General features: G+C 44.1%; 1 protein-coding gene across 1 annotated transcript; it reads right to left on the bottom strand.

Moving 5' to 3' along the window:
• Positions 1-13,919: 13,919 nt before the first annotated feature.
• LOC143735989 (mast cell protease 1A-like) lies at positions 13,920-21,980 on the bottom strand. The gene is made up of 5 exons (XM_077226442.1): positions 21,898-21,980; positions 21,524-21,674; positions 14,672-14,816; positions 14,245-14,496; positions 13,920-14,168 (listed from the first exon to the last, which is right to left on the bottom strand). The coding sequence occupies exons 1-5, from the start codon at positions 21,962-21,964 to the stop codon at positions 13,974-13,976; spliced, it is 810 nt and encodes a 269-aa protein (XP_077082557.1). The 5' UTR covers positions 21,965-21,980; the 3' UTR covers positions 13,920-13,973.
• Between the last annotated feature and the right edge of the window lie 1,054 nt (positions 21,981-23,034).

Here is a 23,034-nt window from a genome sequence, read left to right as displayed (position 1 = left end):
ATGAATTCAAACTAACATAGTTTTAGCTAAATGAATCTCCCGAACTATCCTTAATCAGTGTGGAAACATACAGGCTGAACCCCTTTACTGAGAATATACTATCGGTTATCTACTCAAAATATATATGTAGAACTTTAAAATGTTAGCATTTGTTGATGCGACAGTTTGTCTGTAGGCTGCATGAACAGACTTTGGGGAGAGCTGATGATACTATATAGTAGGAGGCATGCCCCTTGACCTCCTCCATTTTGGAGGCTTTTTAGTTAAAGACCCAACAATTTAGTCCTAAAGCGGCTACAGTAATTTATTGCCATGTGTAACCTGAAAAAACAAGAGGTGATAAAAAATGTTAACGATGACCTCATGGCTACGGCTGTGAGAGGACTCCATTCCCTACTGAAAGAACATTGTGGACACACAGCTCTGACGTTTTCCAAGAGTATTTTGCCCAGCCTCTTCTTTATAAACAGCCAAGACAAATCATTTCTGGACCAAAAACTTTTGCACCCTCACTCCTCTTACCACCTCATCAAAAGACATGTCTAAAAGTGAGTATTGTCTTTATAATTCATTTATGCTACAGTGAAAGATTGTTTACACATAAGGAAAAGACGGTATAATTCATTAGTGTTTTAAACATGCTATTGCTGTTATAGCATGCTTTGTTGCTCTTACACATTGTTATATGTTCTATATCAAATGTTTTTGACGTCATATACGTTTCAGAATATATATATATATATATATATATATATATATATATATATATATATATATATATATATATATATATATATATATATATATATATATATATATATATATCCCAGCCAATCACATTTTACTGTAGTTGCCCGCTGGGGGGTTTCCATAAAGGACATTAAAATAAATGTTTTAAATATTATTTAGATTATATTTGTCAGACATGGTTATATCTGCATAGGCCTATTTAATTATTAATTCTGTATTTTATTCCTTTTCAGTTACTTACTTTTTAAATTTCGGTAGGCTACTTTTTAATTCTTCTTTTACTTTGTCTTTGATTTTAACTTTTAGCACGTTGCATGATAAAATTGTTTAAAATGTAAGCTATAAATATGAATGGCACAATGTGATAACCAAAATATATAAAAGTTAAGTCAAAGCTATTTATATAGCCTAGCGTTTTTCACAATACACATTCTCATAATTTAGTTATACATTCTGACGCTGGGCACCGTCCAGCGTCTTATTTCAAATGGTTCAATATTTATGATATTATGCGCCCCTGAATGGAAAAGAACTGTAAACTTCATCATTGTACTGTAATGAACTGCGTTACTGCCTATAGGATGATTGCATGATTTTTTTCCATTTAAAATAACATGGTCTTTCCTTTTCTCTCTCTCTCTAGAGACAGCAAACACTGTAGGACGACCGGACATCCAAGTAACATGTTAGTGTGGTTTATATTTATTTTTAATGAGAAACATCATAGAGTGCAACAGGCGTTTTCTGGAAGTAAAAACACTTCCGGTAACCAGCGACTGTGAAAAAGGGGGCAGGTACTCTATTGGCTGTATAATGAACAGATGAACTGACAGATATTTTATGTAAACAGGCAAAATCTCTTCATCTGATGGTGGCCATGTGTTTTCGCCTATCATAACTGGTTTAACTCATGGCTCCTCCATTGACATCAACATGACTTCTGCCGAATCAAATGTACCGGCAAATTGTAAGTGTAATAAATCAGTTTTGCCTATGTGATGTATTAAATTAATCTTAATTAAGCAGTCCGAGTTAACTATTTGGGACCAATTGGAAATTTACATTCTGACCTAACAGCGTCATGTACAAATTTGTCATGCTCCTGGATTATTTTACTATACTACATTACTATAGCCTTTTATTTACTGCTGATTTTATCAAAGCCACGAATTAACTCAATTCATGGTTCCAATAATAAAATAAATGAACAATTGACAGATGAACTGACAGATATTTTATGTAAACAGGCAAAATCTCTGCATCTGATGGTGACCATGTGTTTTCGCCTATCATAACTGGTTTAACTCATGGCTCCCCCTTTGAGATAAACATGACTTCTGCCAAATCAAATGTACCGGCAAATTGTAAGTGTGATGCATGAGAAACTATTAAAACAGTTTTTTGTATAAATTTAATGTATAAATGTATAAACAATGTATAAAATTAATCTTAATTAAGCAGTCGGAGTTAACTATTTGGGACCAATTTTAAGGAAAGTTACATTCTGATCTAACAGCGTCATGTACAAATTTGAAATATTTTTGGTACTATTGAATCAGGTTTTGTAGAATAAGCCATGATGAATTTATCTCATCTGGTGTCATGCTCCTGGATTATTCAGAATTGTAACTATAGCCTTTTATTTTACGACACTTATTTATTTTACTACAGATTTGATCAAAGCCAAATACTGTCCAAAAGGGGCGACTGGGAAAGAAGAGAAACGGGTCAATACAAGGTTAGATTCAATCTTTATATTCTTAAACATCTATGTAGGTCGTGTATAACATCTAGGTAGATCTATGTTTTTAAAAATACACCAAAACAAAGAATGAAGACATCTTTCTATAAGGGTCCCTCAAAACACAGTGCATCCGTGTACAATGATTTATCAGAAAATTACTTTTTTCTGAATAATCTCGCCAAGTGCGGGTGCTTGATAACTATTGAACAACCCTGAATTCGGTTACTCAATAAAATACTCAATAAATAAAATACATCCTAGCTACTTTCTAAACGCTTGTTACGGAGCTTATCGCGATCCATTCACCCATCCATATGTTTTGAACTTTTAATGTTTAATCAACATTTTGTTGGAAAATATATGCTGGATTTACTCAACTTTTTATGTCAACAGGTTCTGCATAGCGGGGTAATGTCGCATTTAATTAACATTGTTTATTTCAGTAAACTTAAGTTTATTACATAAGATTCATTCAATGCCATTTAGTTGAATCAGGTTAACATTCTTAATTTAGTCCAAAACTATTAAGTTCAAATAATCCAATTGTTTCGTTTATTTAGGGGTTGTGTTCAACAACCTTTACAAATATATCTAATAAGATAAGCTTTTACAAAATCTTTACTCGGTAAAGACTCTTATTGGTTTTGTCGCATCCAATGCATCCCCAAAGTAGTTGTTTTTATAATGATTAAAAGCGCTTTAATATTATCATGGTCTACACTTTATGGTAAAACACTAACATATCGTGCACGCACGCACGCACGCACGTATTTTTTGTGAATGTGTTCAACTTTAGTGTAAGATATTTGTAAATGACTGAAATTTATTACCATTTTAAAGGAGCAGCATGCTTTTCAACTTTAGTGTGAGAGTATTAGAAAAACTTTTTCTCAATATCCCCATTTATATAGCGTGCTCAGGAATGCCAGGATATCGGATGTCACTCACAGACAGATGCACACACACACACACACAGTGCGGAGACTGTCAGATGCAAAAGGAGAGAATCACTCGGAGGAACTTTTTTCAAAAGATCCTCAACTCTTTTCAACTTAAACCCAATTCTCTGAAACGGTAAGATGATTTTACTTTATGGACACCCCCATGTTTTATTCTAATCTATATGCGACATTAGAACAATTATTTTCTCACCCCGACACGCCTGGCATGGAGGGGATTTCCCACACCAAGAAGTTATTTCCCCCCGGGGTCAATAGGTCAAAATCAATGGGGGCAAAGACAACTGGCAAAGACAACTGGCAACTTCATATATCATACAAAGGTCAATAGGGTAAAGACAACTGTCAACTTGATCGATCGATATGTCAAAGGTTAATCCCTAAATTAAGCGACCTCCGGAACAGACCCTCCGGAAGGTCAAAGGTTAATCCCTACATCAAAGGACCTCCGGAACACCCTCCGGAAGGTCAAAGGTTAGCCCCGCCCACCTGTCAATCATAGGGTCATAAATCATTTTGACATAAGCTGAATGGTTATAACTACTACTGTATAATCACTTTTTAATCACTGAGCAAGCCTTAACAGCGCAACTGTGTTACCGTCAGTAGAGGCCTATATTATCAACTATAGGCTATCAATCGCCACTTACATTAAAGCTGCAGTAGGGAGTTTTGAGAATGTTGACTTAGCCTGAAAATTTGAACAAGCACAACTTACAGGTCCCACCCCCTTTCTCTCTGCTGCGCTACAGCCCTCCCTCCACAGCTCCTCCCCCACAGCGGAGCCTGCCGTGAACGCGCAGGCTAGTAAGTAGGACCACCGATGACTGCGGATTATATACATTAACTAATAGGGACTAAACAACAACAATATGCTTTACATTGACTATGGCCTGCCCATACTTTGACCACAAACTTGGTCCTCAAATCATTATGTATTTTGCAATACATGTAACTTTATAACGTTGCCCTCTTTCTATAAGTTATAAATAGCTAGTAAGATAACGTTAATATAACGGTAACTAACGTTACAGTATGCAAGTAATTATTCTAGCGATATGTAATACTAGATAAGGTTTGCTAGTACATTATTTCAGCAACATGACAAGTCAGTGAATTAGCAGGTTTAAATTGTTGCTTAGCACAGTGGGTGACATTTTATCTACATGTTATGCGGCTAGACTTTTGACACCGAGTCAATGGGCTCTATCTAATTCTTTCTTTTTCGCTTGTTTATCGTCATCTGTCATTTTCCTTTTACCTCTTTGTTTTATGAGCAGGTGCCACTCGAGAAATTGTCAGTTTAGGTTGTTTCTTCGCCATTAGCACAGCTGCAAAACGAAAGTAAGAGGTACACACATTTATTGCTTTTTACCATGATGAGAGATCCGTGTATTAATATGATCCGCGCAGCACTATCGGCAAACTATTGGTTTGAGAATAGACATAGGTCGGTGTTGTGCCGAATTTCGACTAACAGAACGTCAGTAGAAAAAGTGTATCTGAGCATGTGACTGTCCGAGTTTTGTCGAGACCCGGAGGCAGCACTAAATTTGACGGAGGCAGCCACCTCGTAATTCTCTATGCAGGACAAACCATGCACAACATACCTACCCAATTGAAATAGGCCTTGAAATATTTAATAATTTACATGATTAGTAGATTATATAACATTATAAACCAAAAATATCCTTACCTCCAGTGCAGAACTCTGGTCTTAGGGAGAAATGTGTTGCACTGGCAGATACCATAATCAGTAAGGCCCTGTTTACACGAGAACGATTACGGGTGAAAATGTAAAAATATTTTATCGGATGTGCCTTTCGTTTACACGGTGACGGCGTTTTTGGGGCTTAAAAACGCAAAAAAGTGAAACCACTCTCCATAGTGGAAATCTTAAAAACGCTCCACCGTCGCGTTCCCGTCTAAAGGGTAAAAACGCAAATCTGCTCACGGTGGCTCTCGTCACGTACATGTTTACGTCACAGGCATGCGCCTGTCACGGTGTTGTGCGGGTAGAAGAAGATGGCTGAGTCAAAAGCTCCAAATCAAACAGTTTTACTGATCAAACTCACAGGTACAGACAGGCAGGCAGAATGACGGGCAGAAACACACACTAAACACATCAATATAACTTTAACAACCGACCAGGACACACTGAACAGAAGCAAACTAAATACAAGCATGAATCAAACATAACAAGGTGAAAACAGGTGACACTGATGATGATAACGAGGGACAGGCTGGTAAGTGAGGGAGTGAGTTCAGGTGTGGAGACAAGAAGGATTCTGGGAAGTGTAGTGAAGATGACTAAGACAGACAGGTGCAGACGAAGACTGTGACAGAACGCCCCCCTTCAACAAGGCGCGACCTCGCGCCGTAGAACATCAATGGGGTGGGGGGGGGCGGGCGCCCTGAAGGCTGGCTAGGGCGTGGCCAAACTGAGACGGGATTAGGCGGATTAGGAAGTGCAGGCGGCCAGGGCGGAGCAGGACGTGAAGGCGGCCAGGGCGGAGCAGGACGTGGCCAGGGCGGAGCAGGACATGGGCGTGGCCAGGACCGTGGGGACCCTTCGGGCGGCCATGGCGGTGCGGACCCCTCGGGCGACCATGGCGGTGCGGACCCCTCGGGCGGCCATGGCGGTGCGGACCCCTCGGGCGGCCATGGCGGTGAGGACCCCTCGGGCGGCCATGGCGGTGAGGACCCTTCGGGCGGCCATGGCGGTGAGGACCCTTCGGGCGGCCATGGCGGTGAGGACCCTTCGGGCGGCCATGGCGGTGAGGACCCTTCGGGCGGCCATGGCGGTGAGGACCCTTCGGGCGGCCATGGCGGTGCGGACCCCTCGGGCGACCATGGCGGTGCGGACCCCTCGGGCGGCCATGGCGGTGCGGACCCTTCGGGCGGCCATGGCGGTGAGGACCCTTCGGGCGGCCATGGCGGTGAGGACCCTTCGGGCGGCCATGGCGGTGAGGACCCTTCGGGCGGCCATGGCGGTGAGGACCCTTCGGGCGGCCATGGCGGTGAGGACCCTTCGGGCGGCCATGGCGGAGCCCTATGGCCCCCCCCCAAAAAATTAATGGGGAGAGTGACAGAGTCACTACTAGTCTCTGGGCTGGACGGAACCAGCGGTGAAGGGGTCTCTGGGCTGGACGGAACCAGCGGTGAAGGGGTCTCTGGGCTGGACGGAACCAGCGGTGAAGGGGTCCGTGGGCTGGACGGGACCAGCGGCAAAGGGGTCTCTGGGCTGGACGGGACCAGCGGCGAAGAGGTCTCTGGACTGGACGGGACCAGCGGCGAAGGAAGCTCAGGGCTGGACTGGACCAGCGGCAAAGGAAGCTCAGGGCTGGACTGGATCAGCGGCGAAGGAAGCTCAGGGCTGGACGGGACCAGCGGCGAAGGAAGCTCAGGGCTGGACGGGACCAGCGGCGAAGGAAGCTCAGGGCTGGACGGGACCAGCGGCGAAGGAAGCTCAGGGCTGGACGGGACCAGCGGCGAAGAAAGCTCAGGGCTGGGTTCATGGGCTGAAATGAATGTGTGTGCTGCCCACACACACAAAACAGCCATGGATCTCACAAGGAGCACTGCCTCCTCCAGAGCTGGCTGGACGGTCTCTGGCTGGACGGTCTCTGGCTGGACGGTCTCTGGCTGGACGGTCTCTGGCTGGACGGTCTCTGGCTGGACGGTCTCTGGCTGGACGGTCTCTGGCTGGACGGTCTCTGGCTGGACGGTCTCTGGCTGGACGGTCTCTGGCGGAAGAAGCTCAGGAAGGTCGTCAAAAAGCTCAGACTCAGGCTCGGCAGAACATGACTCAGGGCCCACAGTGAGGGAGGATCCACAAACCCACAAGGTGTGGTCGATGAACTCGACAAAAGGGAGATGAAGATCTCCCAACAGCAGCATCTGGGCGAGTAGATCGTCTATCCCACTCCAGAATTGCTGCTTGAGAGATTCCTCATCTCTACTCACGTCCTGATACAGGTTGATATAGACCTCCACATACTCCTCCAGTGATCGCCCATCCTGGGAAATCCAGTGATCTGCCTTCTTGCCACCCCTCCTTTTCCTCATGGTCGGTTGTTCTTTCACGGTGTTGTGCGGGTAGAAGAAGATGGCTGAGTCAAAAGCTCCAAATCAAACAGTTTTACTGATCAAACTCACAGGTACAGACAGGCAGGCAGAATGACGGGCAGAAACACACACTAAACACATCAATATAACTTTAACAACCGACCAGGACACACTGAACAGAAGCAAACTAAATACAAGCATGAATCAAACATAACAAGGTGAAAACAGGTGACACTGATGATGATAACGAGGGACAGGCTGGTAAGTGAGGGAGTGAGTTCAGGTGTGGAGACAAGAAGGATTCTGGGAAGTGTAGTGAAGATGACTAAGACAGACAGGTGCAGACGAAGACTGTGACAGCGCCAGTACAGGAAAATAACAACCAACATATCGGATTATTTCCATACGTCGGACCTCCTACGTCGGAGAAGTAGAAGGAAAGTTGTACACAGGCGCGCAGACTTGGTGTTGTTGTGTGGCAGTGCTTCACATTGCCACCCAGCCACCTGGAGTGCATACTACATTGAATTTCACACACTTTTGCGTCACCATATGCACGCAGATCCCCCCCACCCATAACGCTCGTCCTAAACGCAGAATAAAAAGTGAAAACACAACGCCACTTTTGCGTTTTCTCTTCAGATCGTTTCCGTGTAAACATAGCCTAAAAGATAAGCAGCAAGAAGAAACACTAGTGGTTCACGCCTGCGCGCATACTGCTGTTGTGGCGCACAGTGTTCTGATTTGCTTATTTCCTATTTACTTGTTTGTTGGAGGCAATCCAGAATCACTATTGGTGAAATTATAATCAGACCCATCAGCCACGTTTTCAAAACATTTTACATCTTTGCCGCCGGGATCTCGTCGCCGTCCACCTGTCCCCAGTGCTTGTCGACATGAGGAGAAAGTGCTGTTTTCAGCGTACCGAATCTACTTTCCATGCACTTCAAAAGGATGAGGGCTTGAATTGATTAGATAAAACAGACACATTAATGTTCGTACCACGGTGCATAAGTGGTGAGGAATCCTCAGGATTTGAAATTTAAATATGGTTATAGGTGCTTTGTTACCGACATGTGCTGTAAGCAGTGAACCAATCACAACAGACTGGGCCAACTGACCAATTAGAGCAGAGTAGGCTCTTAGAACTGAAGAACTTTTTAAGACTGAATCTTAAAACAAACCATTTCAGACTCTTGGCACATAAAAAAAGCCTATTTCCTACACTATTTAAGTTAGGGTAGGCAATTTCGAGCAGCTAGCAATAGCAAGCTAGCTTTGAAAACATGAAATCCCACCCTTCCTTCAGAGCGCTCTCCAAAGCCAAACCTCTTTCAAAAACATGAATGTTTGCAAAGCATCACGAGACGAGAGTACTCAAAGTACATAACATTACTATAATAATTAAACAATTTAGAGCTCTTACTTGTACCACCTAAACTGCTGCAGGTTGATTTCGGCGTTGATCGTGTTGACATAGAAACGCATAAATCCAAGTCTGAGGATGTGAACAGCTCCGGGTAGAACGTCACTGGTTGCCATCTCGTAATTATGGTTACGACATGGTGGAAAAACAGCATAAGCTCGTTGTTTTGGTTCAGGAGGAACTGTAAAAGGCGGCTGCTGTTTGTTTGACGCTCTGTGACTAGCTCGGTGACTACAACGGGCTGATGACGTGTGATGTCTGTGCGAGCAGGGTGTGCTGAGGTATGGAAATACATATGTTGTACCAACTACACGATAGTGAGAGGATGGTAACTTGCTGAATATTGATGGAGATTTAGCTGGTGATGACTGAAGTGGATTCTCTGTGCAGGTGAAGGATGAACACGATGACTGGAGATCTGGACCGGGATGACGGACAGGAGACAGACTTGATGATCTCAGGTGAGTGTTCAGGTAAGAAGTCTGACTGTTTACGTAGCACCAAAACGTTCGTAGTAATATTGACGAGACCAGACACTGATGTGAGGTGGATGCAGGTTCATACAGACTGGGTTGATGAGGGAGTGCAGGTGCAGGGAATCAGCATCTGGTGATGATCAGCAGCAGGTGTGGTGATGGCTGATTGAGTGGAGGTGGGGACCGGAAGAGATGCTGGGAAGTGTAGTGCGCAGACAGGTTAAAGAGTTGGTGACTGAGCTGGTGACTATGATATCTCCACAGTCATTCTCCATTCAGCATTCAACCAGCGTGTCGCCTTGGGTTATGACAGTAACAAGAGGAAACTCACTTCAAGATCAATGTTCCCATTATTATACTTTATTTGTAGAAAAGGTTCTATGGTTTTTCATAAAAGTACCTGATCTAGAAACAGAAATAAACTCCAGCAAGATAATGTCATCTTTCTCCCGGGTTTCAACAATGGAGTAGAGAGCACTATGAATTGTTTTTCACGCGCACAGTAGCCGAAATTTAAAACTGTTAGAAGAAAAGGCTCAATAAACTGTTGCATAGACATGATACACTACGCATCAATATCTCTTCCCCTTGTTTTCTGAACTTTTTAATGTGAATTGCGAAGGGCTGCGTGCAATTACTCCGTTGCTTCAAGCGCATCCTTCTGCGCATGGGATGCGCATAAGCCACTCTGTATTGAAGCCTTTTTATATTATGCCTATAATACTTTTGCCCAATGAAAGATTAAGATTATTAATGTTCTTTCTTGTTCTGTCCTATCGATCAAATGTTGTTGCCTCATGAAAAAACTGTCTTTTCATTTAATTTTTTTTCCATTTATTTCACTATAATCATGATCTGAAATTGTCATAACACATCCCTAATAGGCAGGTAGGACATTGTGTTCTGCCCTTTATCTCAAACGCCTTGGTTGAGTATGCATTCAGATAACGCCTACCAAAGACAGAAGACACAGGGATTGTTTCCAAGGTTTACTTCTGCCAAATGAATAATGTAAAACTGTGAAAAATCAAATATGTTTATGAAAAAAATACTGTAATTCACCTAAAGTATTTTTTCTTGTTCCAAAGGGCGTAGTACTTTCCTAGTGACCAGATTGACTTACTCCAGGTGAAATTTTGTCTATGCCTCCCTTACTGTACGTACAATAGTCAAATATGTTCAGCTGGTTCAGAAGTACAGGTGAACATTAACTCAAAATGGTCAGAAGTTCAGATGAGAATGAACACAGAATGAACAAGACATACTTATGTATAATTCAAGAGGAAGAAAGATTAATACAACATTGAATAATAAAGGAATCGACATGACACAACATTTTATAAAGTCGTCCCACACGGGCTCAAACCCACTAACTCTGGGTCAGATGCCTGTCACTCATCTCATTGCGCCACTGGGAAGTTGTGTTTTTGCCTAGATGCAGAAGGTCCATAGTTCAAGTGAGAAGCAACTCAAAATTTATCATTTTTATGTAAATTTGCTGCATGTTGTACTTATTGAGGTTGTAATTGGGCTCAAATTACTTTTCACCAAGGTTTGTTACTAGAGCATGGTAAAAGACAAAGTGTATGGTCACTTAATCCTGTTGTGAGAAAAGCATTTACATGATTAATGCAACTGTGAAACACATTGTAGCCATGTGGCGGTTTTGTGCTCCTATGTATAGTTTAACTCCAGCTATATGGAAAATAGCAGAGTGTGCCACTTAGGAGATGAACACATTCAACTTGAAACTGATTAACAATTCCAGTATTACAATTATTCTTTTTTAACACAAGACATGTGGTCTAATATGCATGTAGCTGTCACACACCTCAACGGCACTATATTTACCTGCATTCCTAATGATTCCCACCTGCACTCAATCAGCCATCACCTGATCACCTGCACGTCATCAACACTGTTTATTTTATGTTCCTCCTTGTGTTCACTTCTTTGTCCAGTATTGTTTCACATTGTCGGCTCTTTTGTTAGTACTTGTTTAATAGACCTTGGATTTATCTTCATCTTCTGTGGATATCAGCGTTACAGTAGCATCGACAACCCCAAACCAAGTGTTTTTATGGAATAAACTCAATTAGTCTATGTCTACACAAAATAACACAAAATTGTGTGTTTTTTGAAACTGACAATGTTATGCACAATTACAAATTTGAAAATGCAGACAGGTTCAATGAATTTAGATGTTAAACTATTAAGCTATTTTCTATTGGACTGCTAGCCCACTAGCAAAAGACGCTAATAGCTGAAGGCCTTGAGTGACCAAAGTTGTTAGCTCAGTAAGAGTTTTTGATGCATTTGAGCTTTGGTTATTTGCTGGTTTGTGTCATTGGAGTGTGATTGTCTGGGTTTTATGAAATAGGGTGTAGGTCTGCCTCTGCCCAGTAACCAGCACTTTTCTCTGTATGGCCTGTTTTGTGACAGGAATTACAGAATCTGTTCAGTTTGCCACAGTGTGGCTTTCTGAATTCTCCTGCAGATGGAGGATTTTCATGACATTCTAACACAGCTACCTCACAATGCATTTGTCTTCATGACTCAATTTTGGTTGCCCAGCTAACAATACCTTCGGATGTATTTTGTGCTGGAGAAGCACCATACATGAGCGACTGCTGTACTCGCGGCCCTGCATTTGTAAGCTGTAATTTAAGAAGAATTACATTGTTGCGGATGACACCTTCAATTCCAGAATACTCCTCAAAAAGTTCAAACATATTTTCTGCATATGTCTCAAACGATTCTTCAGTACTCTGTTTCCGATTGAAAATCAATTCCCATCCAACAGGACTACAACCACGCAGATCACAAAGGCATTGTTTTAGTCTATTAAAGATTTCACTCTCAGGCTCATTTTAATACATTGAGTGCACAATGATGCATGTCATCAAAACATGTGGTATCTTATACAGTAGATCAGAACATCTGGAATTGAGCTGATAACAATTTGCTTCTCACAAACAAATTGCAAGTTGACTAACAATGCATCTCCACTGTGGTTTAAAGGGCCCTTTCAAAGGGAATGGTTTGATCTCTGCTTACAACAAGTTATATTCAGGTACCGTTAAAGGACTCCGAATGGTTGACTGTGCCGTTTGGGTGCCGTATCACCTTAAGGGCTGAAAGAGGCACTCTTTTCAAAACTTTAACACATTCTTCAACTGTCTGAAAAGATACGGGATTATTAGAGCAGGCTGCCTTAAGAAGTGCACATGTTTTTTAGTCCCATCACTGCAAAAGCATTTTGGAAGACTTGGACGTTTTAGCATTTAGCTTAGCCTTAAGATCTGCAATGGTGTCTTTGTGATTTTTACACTTTTCAGTCAGGGCTAACTGCTCAGCTAGTAATTTATCTTGCTGTGTTTGAAGATCTTGAATCTTTGCCTCATACTTTTGTGCCTCTGCATTTTTAGATTGCACTTCTTTACATTTGAAGATAGACACGTTGTTAACTCATGTAGCCGTGTAAAAATTTTAAAGTTTAAAGCCTCAACCATTTCACCATGTTTTGATTTCTTCTGCTTACAATTCATGGGTTTCCAGCAAGTGAAAATTTCATTGTCAGTAGCGTCCTACGTTAACTCACACATGTGAATTAAATGTGGCACAATGGCTTTCATCATCACAGTATGCTAATGCCTATCTAGTGCAGGGGATTTCATCAATATGCTGTTTGAGGACTGTTGGGACACTCCAGGCAAAGGATGGTTCTGTCTGGACAGTCTCTTTTGCACCTCAATGCCAGATCTGTACCATTTGCTTCACAGGACATATGCTTTCAACTACATACTGTTTATTTACTAGTGTGTCCTAATATGTAGCTATGCATGTTTGGTCTCATCTGACAGCTTATAAACTGAACTGAATAATAATTATAGAGATATTAAAGTATCCTAATGTACAACCTAGGTACTATTTCTTAAACATGCATTGAGGAGAATATGTTAATGTTCTACTCCCCCTCTTGATCACCACCCATTTGCCTCATCTTTGGGTTTCCTGTCGGGGGGGGTTTGGTGTTGGTATTCCACTCAATTAACAATCCTTTGCTATTCTACTGTCTATACATTTAAATATGTAAATTAATAAATAATTTTGCCTGCTTTAAAGGCTTTGAAAATCCTTCCTTTTACCACTGATGATGTTGAAAGCTAAAGTGATTATAACTTTCATTATCTAAACGTTCAGGTTAAATCCTACGTTTCCCTATCAGTTTAAGAAAGACCTTTACCTATAAAAAATAAGAGGTTAAAGAATAACAACAACTTTAATGGAGTCAGATTAATTATATTTGAGTCAGATAAATATTTGAACTATACACGTCATCCTTCAACTGCCTTGGTTCAAAAAAGCAGTGTAAGCTTCCAGCCTTACAGTACAGTACTCAAGTAAATGTATTTTGTTACTGTCTCTGGTTGTACTTGCTAATGTGAAATGACTTGTGCCCCACATGGTTGTGAAAATGAAGACAGTTTGACTGATTGATGCTTACCATGTGATACCTTTAATGATAAAAGTTGTGTTTATGGAAGAATTCAGGAAAAAACATTTCCTTTTTTTTTCCAATAAATTAACTTAACATTTCTCATTTTTTTATGTATCCATGGGAGATATGGTGAAATCTTAGTATACACATTAGGATAATCAGGTGAATTGCAGTGTTCAGTGTCACCGAAAGATGTGACACCAACTGCAGTGTTTCCACAAACCAAAGGACCTCCTGAATCCCCCTGTTAAGAAACACAGATCAACACATCACTAAAATGCCATATCACAATTAAAACTCACTTGAAAATTATTACATACTTTGCAGGATCCACCGTAGCCATATGCACACATCATCTGTGAGTTTGAGAATTTATTTTTCCATTCTTTTTTGCATGTTGCGGTATCCATTATCTTCACATTGGCCTCCATTAGAAGATCACTCTTTGGACCGTTCATTGCCAGAAGTCCCCAGCCCGCAACACTACAATCAGGATCTTTTTTGTTGATGGATTTTTTATTTGGTAATGATATCAAATTTACATGTTTGCTTGGTTTGATCTTTCTCTTTAGCTGTAATTGAAAGCACTCATTATTAACGAACAGATTTAATAATATTCCATAAGATTAAACCACAGTTTAGTATATTGTTTTCTCAGTTAATGTACAGAAGTCTTTAAGGTGAATTTTTATTTATTTATTTTATTGTTTGATTATGTTTTTCTGCAACTGGAACAAGTTTATTTACCTGCAAAAGCATTATATCATTCCTAACCCCTTTCGCGGTCCGGAAGTCCGGATGCTTGAAGTAGGACTTTACTCTGATGCCGACTGAACCCTCATTCTCATTTTTTAGGTTATGTGCACCAACCACAGCTGTCAGTTTTTGATCACTTTTGAAAGAAAGTAGTATTATTTCTCACAGTTTTATGCATTCTTTTATAAAAGCATATCGAGCATACCAGCATATTGAGCATACTGATTTGATAACAAAAGTCTGTAAACTATATACTACTGTCATTTCATTAAAAAAGAAAAAAAAAACTTCACTGTAGCATCTGGACGAAATCACGATGACTTATTCATTCTAAACTTCAGACAGCTTTTAACCTATTGGACTCATTCATGTAAATCACAGGCCTAGCGCCAATGAGTCTACATCAAATTCCCCTATTATCACTTTAGTGGCATGGCAGAGGTTAAACAGAAACACCTCCAAACTCCGTCGTGAGCCAGGTGGCATGGATAGACATCTGAAGAGATGCACCAATATGCATACACAAACATTCTTTCCATTTAACTCATAATATAAGTAATTCCAAAATGTATATGATATTTTCCTGTGTGTATGTATGTTTCCCACCTTATATTAGCCTAGTTATGACTTTCTAGTTGTGTTAGTTGAACGTCTCTGTTACGTATGTAACCCTCGTTCCCTGAGTAGGGAACGGAGACGTTACGTCGGATGACGACGAATGGGATTTCGCTTAGAACACCTATCGACTTCGAGTATTACAAAACGAGCCAATGGCAAAGAAATGCCATGGGTCTGCGGAATTTGCATAGCGTAACTCCGCCCCACCTCGTGGGTATAAAAGGAGGAAGCCGGCAACATGAAGATATGTTTCTTCGCTGAGGAGCCAAGACTGAGCTCAGTCGATCCCCGCGGTACAGCGGAAAGTGTCAGGCAGACGTAACGTCTCCGTTCCCTACTCAGGGAACGAGGGTTACATACGTAACCGAGACGTTCCCTTTCGTTGTCACTCCGAGTGCTGTCTTCCAGTGCCCTGCGTAAATCTGAGATCCTTGTCGTGAGTCTGGCACGGACGAAGGACTCCTATTTAGCACAGGAATACCAAGGTACACTGGGGGGCATATCCCATAGCTTAGAGGAAATATGCAATTATTGCCAACCCAGAGGGGGGGACTTAGAAAATACACATATGACCCAGAGGGATGCATATGGAGAACACTGGGGTGTCCAGCTGCAGGTGGAATATTTCAACCCCAGGGGAGGCAAGGTGGCTTGCCAAGGGAAAGACACATGCTCAGAGAGGCTTACAGTGGAAATACACTTGTGGGGGTCGCTCAGAGGAGGGACCATGCACACGGGAGGCACCTAGCCGACGCGCAGGCAATAGATACTGGCGCCGACGTCAGGAGTGCTGGAGGAGCTCTGGGCTTTCGGGGAAGCTCACCTGAGGAGAATATCGCACGTATCCAGTCCGTGGAGTGGATTGGCGAGCAAGTGAAGACACCTGAGCGGGTGCGGTACTAGCTGGTTGAAGCGAGTACATGAGAGGACACAGGCTCCACTCGGAGATTATAGAATCTGGCGAATGTGTTAGGTGTCGCCCAGCCTGCAGCTCTGCAGATGTCTGTTAGCGAGGCGCTATGTGTTAGAGCCCAAGAGGATGCCACACTCCGGGTGGAGTGGGTAGTCACACCAAGGGGGCACGTCAACCTTGCTGCTGGTATGCCAAATCAATGGCGTCCACTATCCAGTGAGACAACCCTTGCTTGGAGAGAGCCTTTCCCTTCAGCTTCCCACCATAACAGTCAAAGAGCTGGTCTGAGGTCCTGAACCACTGCGTCCTGTCTACATAGGCGCGGAGAGCGTGTACTGGACAGAGCAGTGCCAAGGCTGGGTCTGCCTCCTCCAGGAGCAGCGCTTGCAGGTTCACCACCTGGTCCCGGAAGGGAGTGGTAGGAACCTTGGGCACATATCCAGGCCGGGGTCTCAGGATCACGTGAGAGTAAGCCAGCCCGAATTCCAGGAACGCTTCGTCAACAGGGAATGCATGCAGGTACCCTACCCTCTTGATGGAGGCCAGTGCAACCAGGAGCGCTGTCTTCATAGACAGGAATTTAAGCTCGACTGATTGCAGGGGCTCAAATGGAGCACTCTTCAGGGCAGTTAGAACCACTGAGAGGTCCCAAGATGGAAAGAGAGGAGGGCGAGGCGGATTTAGTCTCCTCGCTCCTCTCAGGAACCCGATGACCAGGTCGTGCTTCCCCACCGACTTACCTTCGATGAGGTCATGGTGTGCGCCAATGGCGGCAACATAGACCTTCAGGGTGGAGGGAGACAGCCTTCGCTCCAACCCCTGTTGAAGGAAGGAAAGCACAACGCTGATCGAGCATCTCCGGGGGTCTTCTCAGTGAGAAGAGCACCAGCTGACGAATAGGTTCCACTTCAACGCATAGACTTGTCTCGTGGACGACGCCCTAGCGGAAGTGACGGTAGCCAACACCGCTGGTGGTAGGGTACTCAAACCTGCCTCGTCCCATCCAGGAGCCACACGTGGAGGTTCCAGAGATCGGGACGAGGGTGCCATAGGGTGCCCCGTCCCTGAGAAAGAAGGTTCTTCCTCAGAGGGATTGGCCAGGGAGGTGCTGTCGCGAGGAGTACTAGTTCGGGGAACCAGGTCCAGTTGGGCCAGTAAGGGGCAACCAGAATGACCTGCTCCTCGTCCTACCTGACCTTGCGCAAGGTCTGCGCAAGAAGGCTCACTGGGGGAAACGCATTGCGGCCCTCCGGCCAGCTGTGCGCCAGAGCATCCGTGTCGAGCGTGCCCTCGGTCAGGGAATAAAACTGGGCGCAATGGGTCGAGTCGTGAGAGGCAAACAGATCTATCAGTGCGTCTCCGAACTGGTCCCAAATCAGCTGAACCGACTCGGGATGGAGTCGCCATTCTCCAGGGAGTGGCTGAAGCCGTGAGAGCTCGTCGGCTGCACAGTTCAGGACTCCGGGAATGAAAATGGCTCGAAGCGACCTCAGATGCTTCTGACTCCATAGGAGGAGGTGGCGAGCGAGTTGTGACATACGGCGGGAGCGTAGACCACCTTGATGGTTGATGTACGCTACAGTGGCGGTATTGTCTGAACGGACTAGTACGTGTTGACCCCTGAGCAACGCCCGGAAGCGGTGCAGGGCAAGGCTTTCTGCCAACAACTCGAGGCAATTGACATGCCATAGCCGCTGGGGTCCTGCCAGGAGCCCGCGGCAGCATGTCCATTGCACATGGCGCCCCAGCCCGAGGTGGAGGCATCTGTTGAGACAACAACATGCCGGGAAGATCGTTCCAGGGGGACACCCGCCCTGAGAAAACTGAGGTTCGACCACGGGGTGAAGAACTGACGGCAGGTCGGAGTAACTGGTACTCGGAGCGTGCCGTGTTGCCATGCCCACCTCGGGACTCGGTCGCGAAGCCAAGCTGAAGCGGTCTCATATGAAGCAATCCGAGCGGCGTGACCGCGGCTGCAGATGCCATATGCCCCAGGAGCGTCTGAAAGAGTTTCAGTGGAACCGCACTCCTGCCCTCGAATTGTCTCAGGCAAGTCAGCAGTGACTGCGCGCGCTCGCTCGTAAGCTGCACGGACATGGCGACCGAGTCGATGTCCATACCGAGAAAATAGATCCTCTGCACGGGACAAAATTTGCTCTTCTCCCAGTTGACCCGAAGGCCCAGACGAGCTAGGTACCGAAGCACTAGGTGCCTGTGTTCGCAAACCTGAACTCGAGAGTGAGCTAGGATCAGCCAGTCGTCGATATAACTCAGGATGCGAACCCCGTGTTCCCGAAGGAGAACAAGGGCAGCCTTGACGACCTTAGTGAAGATGCGAGGAGACAGGGCTAGCCCGAAAGGGAGAACCGCGTACTGGTATGCCTGCCCCTCGAAAGCAAACCGAAGGAACGGTCTGTGTCGAGGAAGAATGGAGACATGAAAGTAGGCGTCCTTCAGATCGATCGCTGCAAACCAATCCTGGGCCGTATGCATTCGAAAACGCGTTTGGCGGTTAGCATCTTGAACGGCATCCTGTGAAGGGAGTGGTTCAACACGCGCAAGTCCAGGATTGGCCGTAACCCACCGGTTTTCTTGGGGACAATGAAGTAGGGGCTGTAGAAGCCGGACCTCATCTCGGCTGGAGGGACAGTCTCGATTGCACCCTTCGCCAGCAGGGTGGCAATCTCTGCTCTCATGATGGGGGCATAGCCACCGACCAAAGTGGAGCTGACTCCACAAGCGGGGAGGAGACCGTGTGAACTGAATCGCATAGCCGAGCCTGATGGTCCGCGCGACCCAGCGGGACAGACGGGGAAGCTCTAACCAGGCTCCTAGGAACTGAACCAGTGATATCATGCGAACCACAGGCGTCCTCCCGGAGGTGCAGCGAAGCTAAGTAACTGGCCCAGACGTGGACGGCATAGCGGCCCGATGTGGGGGCACAGTTAGCAACCGCGCCCTGGCAGAGGGGGCCAGGGGGGGACCAGGAGGGTCCGCGCGACATCCAGCACATCAGACAGGTTCAGCCACAGAATGGTGAGCATCACCTGACCCAGGGAGCGTACGGCCACTTTCGTCGCTCGGAGAGCAAGGTCAGTTGCGGCGTGCAGCTCAGTAAAGAAGCCCTGGGTCAGTCCCGCCCTCGTGCAGGTCCATGAGAATCTTGGTCAGGTGGACCAGCAGAATGACCATGGCATGCAGTGAGGCGGCTGCCAGTCCCGTGGCGCTATAGGATCTCGCCACAAGCGTAGACGAAAAACTACAGGCCACGGGCGGGTGCTTAGGATTGCGCCGAGAAGAAGCACTCTGAGGACACATAGCATCGCAACAGAGCGTTCAGCCGGGGGGACCCCAGTGTACCCATAGGCAGCGGCCCCATCGAGGGGAGGAAAGGCGGATGAGATCAGTGAGCGGTCCCGAGAAGACAAGGGGGTTTTCTAGGACTTCGAGATCTCATCATGCACGTCCGGGAAGAAAGGTATTGGGGTTTGCCGTGGACGAGGGTCGGCGACCTTACCCAAAAACCAATCGTCCCGGGAAAGCATGGCCGTCATCTCCGGATCAGACTCAGGCACAGCCGTATGCACACCGGAAGGTGGCAGCTGTGACGAGCCCTCACTTCCAGAAGACTCAAACCCACCTAGTGATGCTGCAACAGACATGGCATCTTCCTCTGTAGCTTCAACTGAATCAGCAGTTCACTAGTGGGCACCGTCATTGAAGAGGGGGGCTGGGGTCGCGGACACATAGTCGGCGCCTTGTTCCAGACCGTAACCCTCAGGTCACCCTGGCCACCAGCCAGCCACCCTGGCTCCGAAGCGAAAACATATCTGCATGTTGCCGGCTTCCTCCTTTTATACCCACGAGGTGGGGCGGAGTTACGCTATGCAAATTCCAAAGACCCATGGCATTTCTTTGCCATTGGCTCGTTTTGTAATACTCAAAGTCGATAGGTGTTCTAAGCGAAACCCCATTCGTCTTCATCCGACGTAACTCGGAGTGACAACGAAAGGGAACTCTAAACGCTTATATTTAAGTGTAAGATTGTATCTCTACTTTTGTATCTTCCAGGCATATCTTGGTACCGAATTCAACCTCTCGGTTTGCCTTAGCTATAGTAGGTTACGATAAAATGTACGATAAAAACCAATTCAGGACACCATCATAAAACATGCAAATTAGGCTGTCAGAAGGAGACAAAGTAACTCTCTCCCGCTAAAAGTTTCTTAGCGTTATTGGTCACTTCCCCCAAAATAGGTATGGACTAAGTCTTCCTTTAAGGGCAAGGATGATGCTCATCGCTATTCTTAAGTCTTAGCTTCTTGGTCTTGTCCTAGTCTTGTCTTGTCTTACGTTTTAGTCTTTCTTCCATACATTTAGAGATTTAGATGCGTTTAAGATTGTTTGCCCCTGCTTTAGGGTGATTTGATTCTTTGCTGGCTCTAAAAGGTTACCGGTTTGTGATATTTGCCATTCTGTGATCTGCTCTCTCTTTCTTTCTTTCTTTCTTTCTTTACTTTTCGTTATTCTGTGTATATGTATTCTTTGTTTAAGTATAGTCGTATGTATTTCACTTATTAAAACCCATTATACGCTTGTTTGCCCCTGTCTCCTGCTCACCTCACAAATTCTCTAAATGTGAGACCTTAAGCTACAAGCTTTTATATTGTTGAGTACTTTATAATTATCTAATAGAACAGGAAAGTTAGTCTTCGTGGCCAGAAGAACAACCTTTCTTGAGAGTTGATAAGAAGAAGAATCTTTCTTGAGAGTTAATAAGAAGATTGTACTGTCGGTTCGGTGGACGAACAGATTTTTCGACGTAAAATTAATTCTGTTAAAGGTTATTCTGAAAATGTATCTATTCTAGCCTATTTGTATGTTCTTAATTGATTATAATTCCTTGTAATTAATTATTCATATACAGTGTTTTCCACCGGGGGGAGTGTATGGGGAGGGGATGCACGCACTGCGCCTAATCCAGCTGTATTCTAACAATAGCTCTCCTTATTAGCTAGGCTCCTTGCATGCTGGCAAATAACTGTTTTGGGTCTCCAACATTGACAGCGCTGTGTTGGACAGATTTGTGTAGCGGTGTTCCATGAGTGAGAGAGAGCGCTAGAGGTACGGGTAGAGGGTATATATATACAGTAGTTAAAACAACCCAGCCCCTTTTGGGCAATTTAAAATATGTAGGTAATAATTGATCATAACCAGTATGATTAATTATTAATTATATATTCCCTTTTTGAGCTAATTCGCTACAATAAATAATCAATCATTATTACATTCAGACAAAACAAAAGACTTACTTGTTTCGGCAATGTGCAGCAGTCAAGACAAACTCATCAGAAATGAGGAATCCACCGCAGATATGTTCCTTATCCACCTGAAGAGAAACCATGTAAGGTCTGGAGTGGGGTTTGGCTTTTGTGCCGTTCACTATACCTACATTCACATGAGCTGAGAGAGAGAGAGAGAGAGTGAGAGAGTGAGAGAGTGAGAGAGTGAGAGAGAGAGAGAGAGAGAGAGAGAGAGAGAGAGAGAGAGAGAGAGAGAGAGAGAGAGAGAGAGAGAGAGCTGTTAGTTGACATATTCACCAGACAAGGAGAGACATCAGCAAAAGAGACCATACTGACAATAAATTAGTGATAAATCAGTATTCAGTTCAGACAGTCAATCTCACCAGTGAAGGTCAGGTGTGGCAGCAGAGAGGCCAGCAGGAGCAGAGAGAGGATGATGATGATGGTCATGATGAAGTAGACGATCTGTGAGCTCTCATGATAAAACATTGTATAACTACAAGGGGGTGGGGGGGTGGAGATATTGATCTGCCCACAAGTCTTTTTTTTTTTCTTCAGTTTGATGAGTAAATATTGTTCTTGTTAATCCTTGTGGTCTCATTTTCAGGTCACAGAGGGTTTGGCCGAGATCTAGACGTACTAAGCAGGTCAGCATACATCTTGTTACTTGAATATTTTACAATTTATTACCTTATATCAGTATAAATTGATGGAAAACCACCACAATAACCCGGGTGGTGCAAAGAGAGGGAGATAGAGACCTTTTTCACAGATTACGTGTTTCCACAGTTATCAAATTTACTATTGCAAATAGTAAAGTTTTTTTATATTGAATTACACTGTACTGTATGTTACATTACCTCAGCAGTGTTTCTATTGCTGATGGAGTGAATACAGCAAATTCCACATTATTCTCTCGATATTTTTCCACTCTTTTGAAAAGTTGCAGAAACGCTATCATGTTTTAAAAAAAAAAATTATTAAGCTAATGGAGCTATATTAGAAGTTTATCCAACTATGATGACTTCTGTTTCTGAGAACAATGGACATGTAAAAAGGCTCCATTTAGAAGTCAGATTTTGAAAGCTGGGGATGTTGACCTCTGGTGTTGAGTTGAGGGAATTGCAGAGGTAGATGAAGTAGGATGGATGGCATTGGGTGACTTGTTCCAAGTAATATTCAGTTGAAATTGAATAAACAATTTAAACACTTCAGCTTTGTAAGATCTGAAACTTTGTAAAGAGAACGAAAAACTCAGAGGTGAGAAAGACACCCAAAACCTGTTCCTAATTCCTCTTAAATGTAATGTCTCAATTTTGTTTTTAAGTGTTAAGGTGCAGACACATTTACCATTGTTCGGTTAATTCTTGCTGGCGAAATCCGAACCTTTCAATCAATCCAGAATTCCACAATCCAGAATTCTGCACAAATTCACCAAGTTGAACGAAAACATAAAGCTGTTTGGTTTGAAAGTGACTTGTGTGAGCTCTGTTCTACAGTACATACATCGATACTTATCT

This window comes from Siphateles boraxobius, unplaced genomic scaffold (genome assembly GCF_051911475.1).
Source record: "Siphateles boraxobius isolate OS27281-9 unplaced genomic scaffold, OSU_SipBor_1 13, whole genome shotgun sequence".
Lineage (NCBI taxonomy): Eukaryota > Metazoa > Chordata > Actinopteri > Cypriniformes > Leuciscidae > Siphateles > Siphateles boraxobius.
The sequence above is the reverse complement of the archived record's forward strand: the minus strand, read 5'-3'. Positions and strand labels throughout refer to the sequence as shown.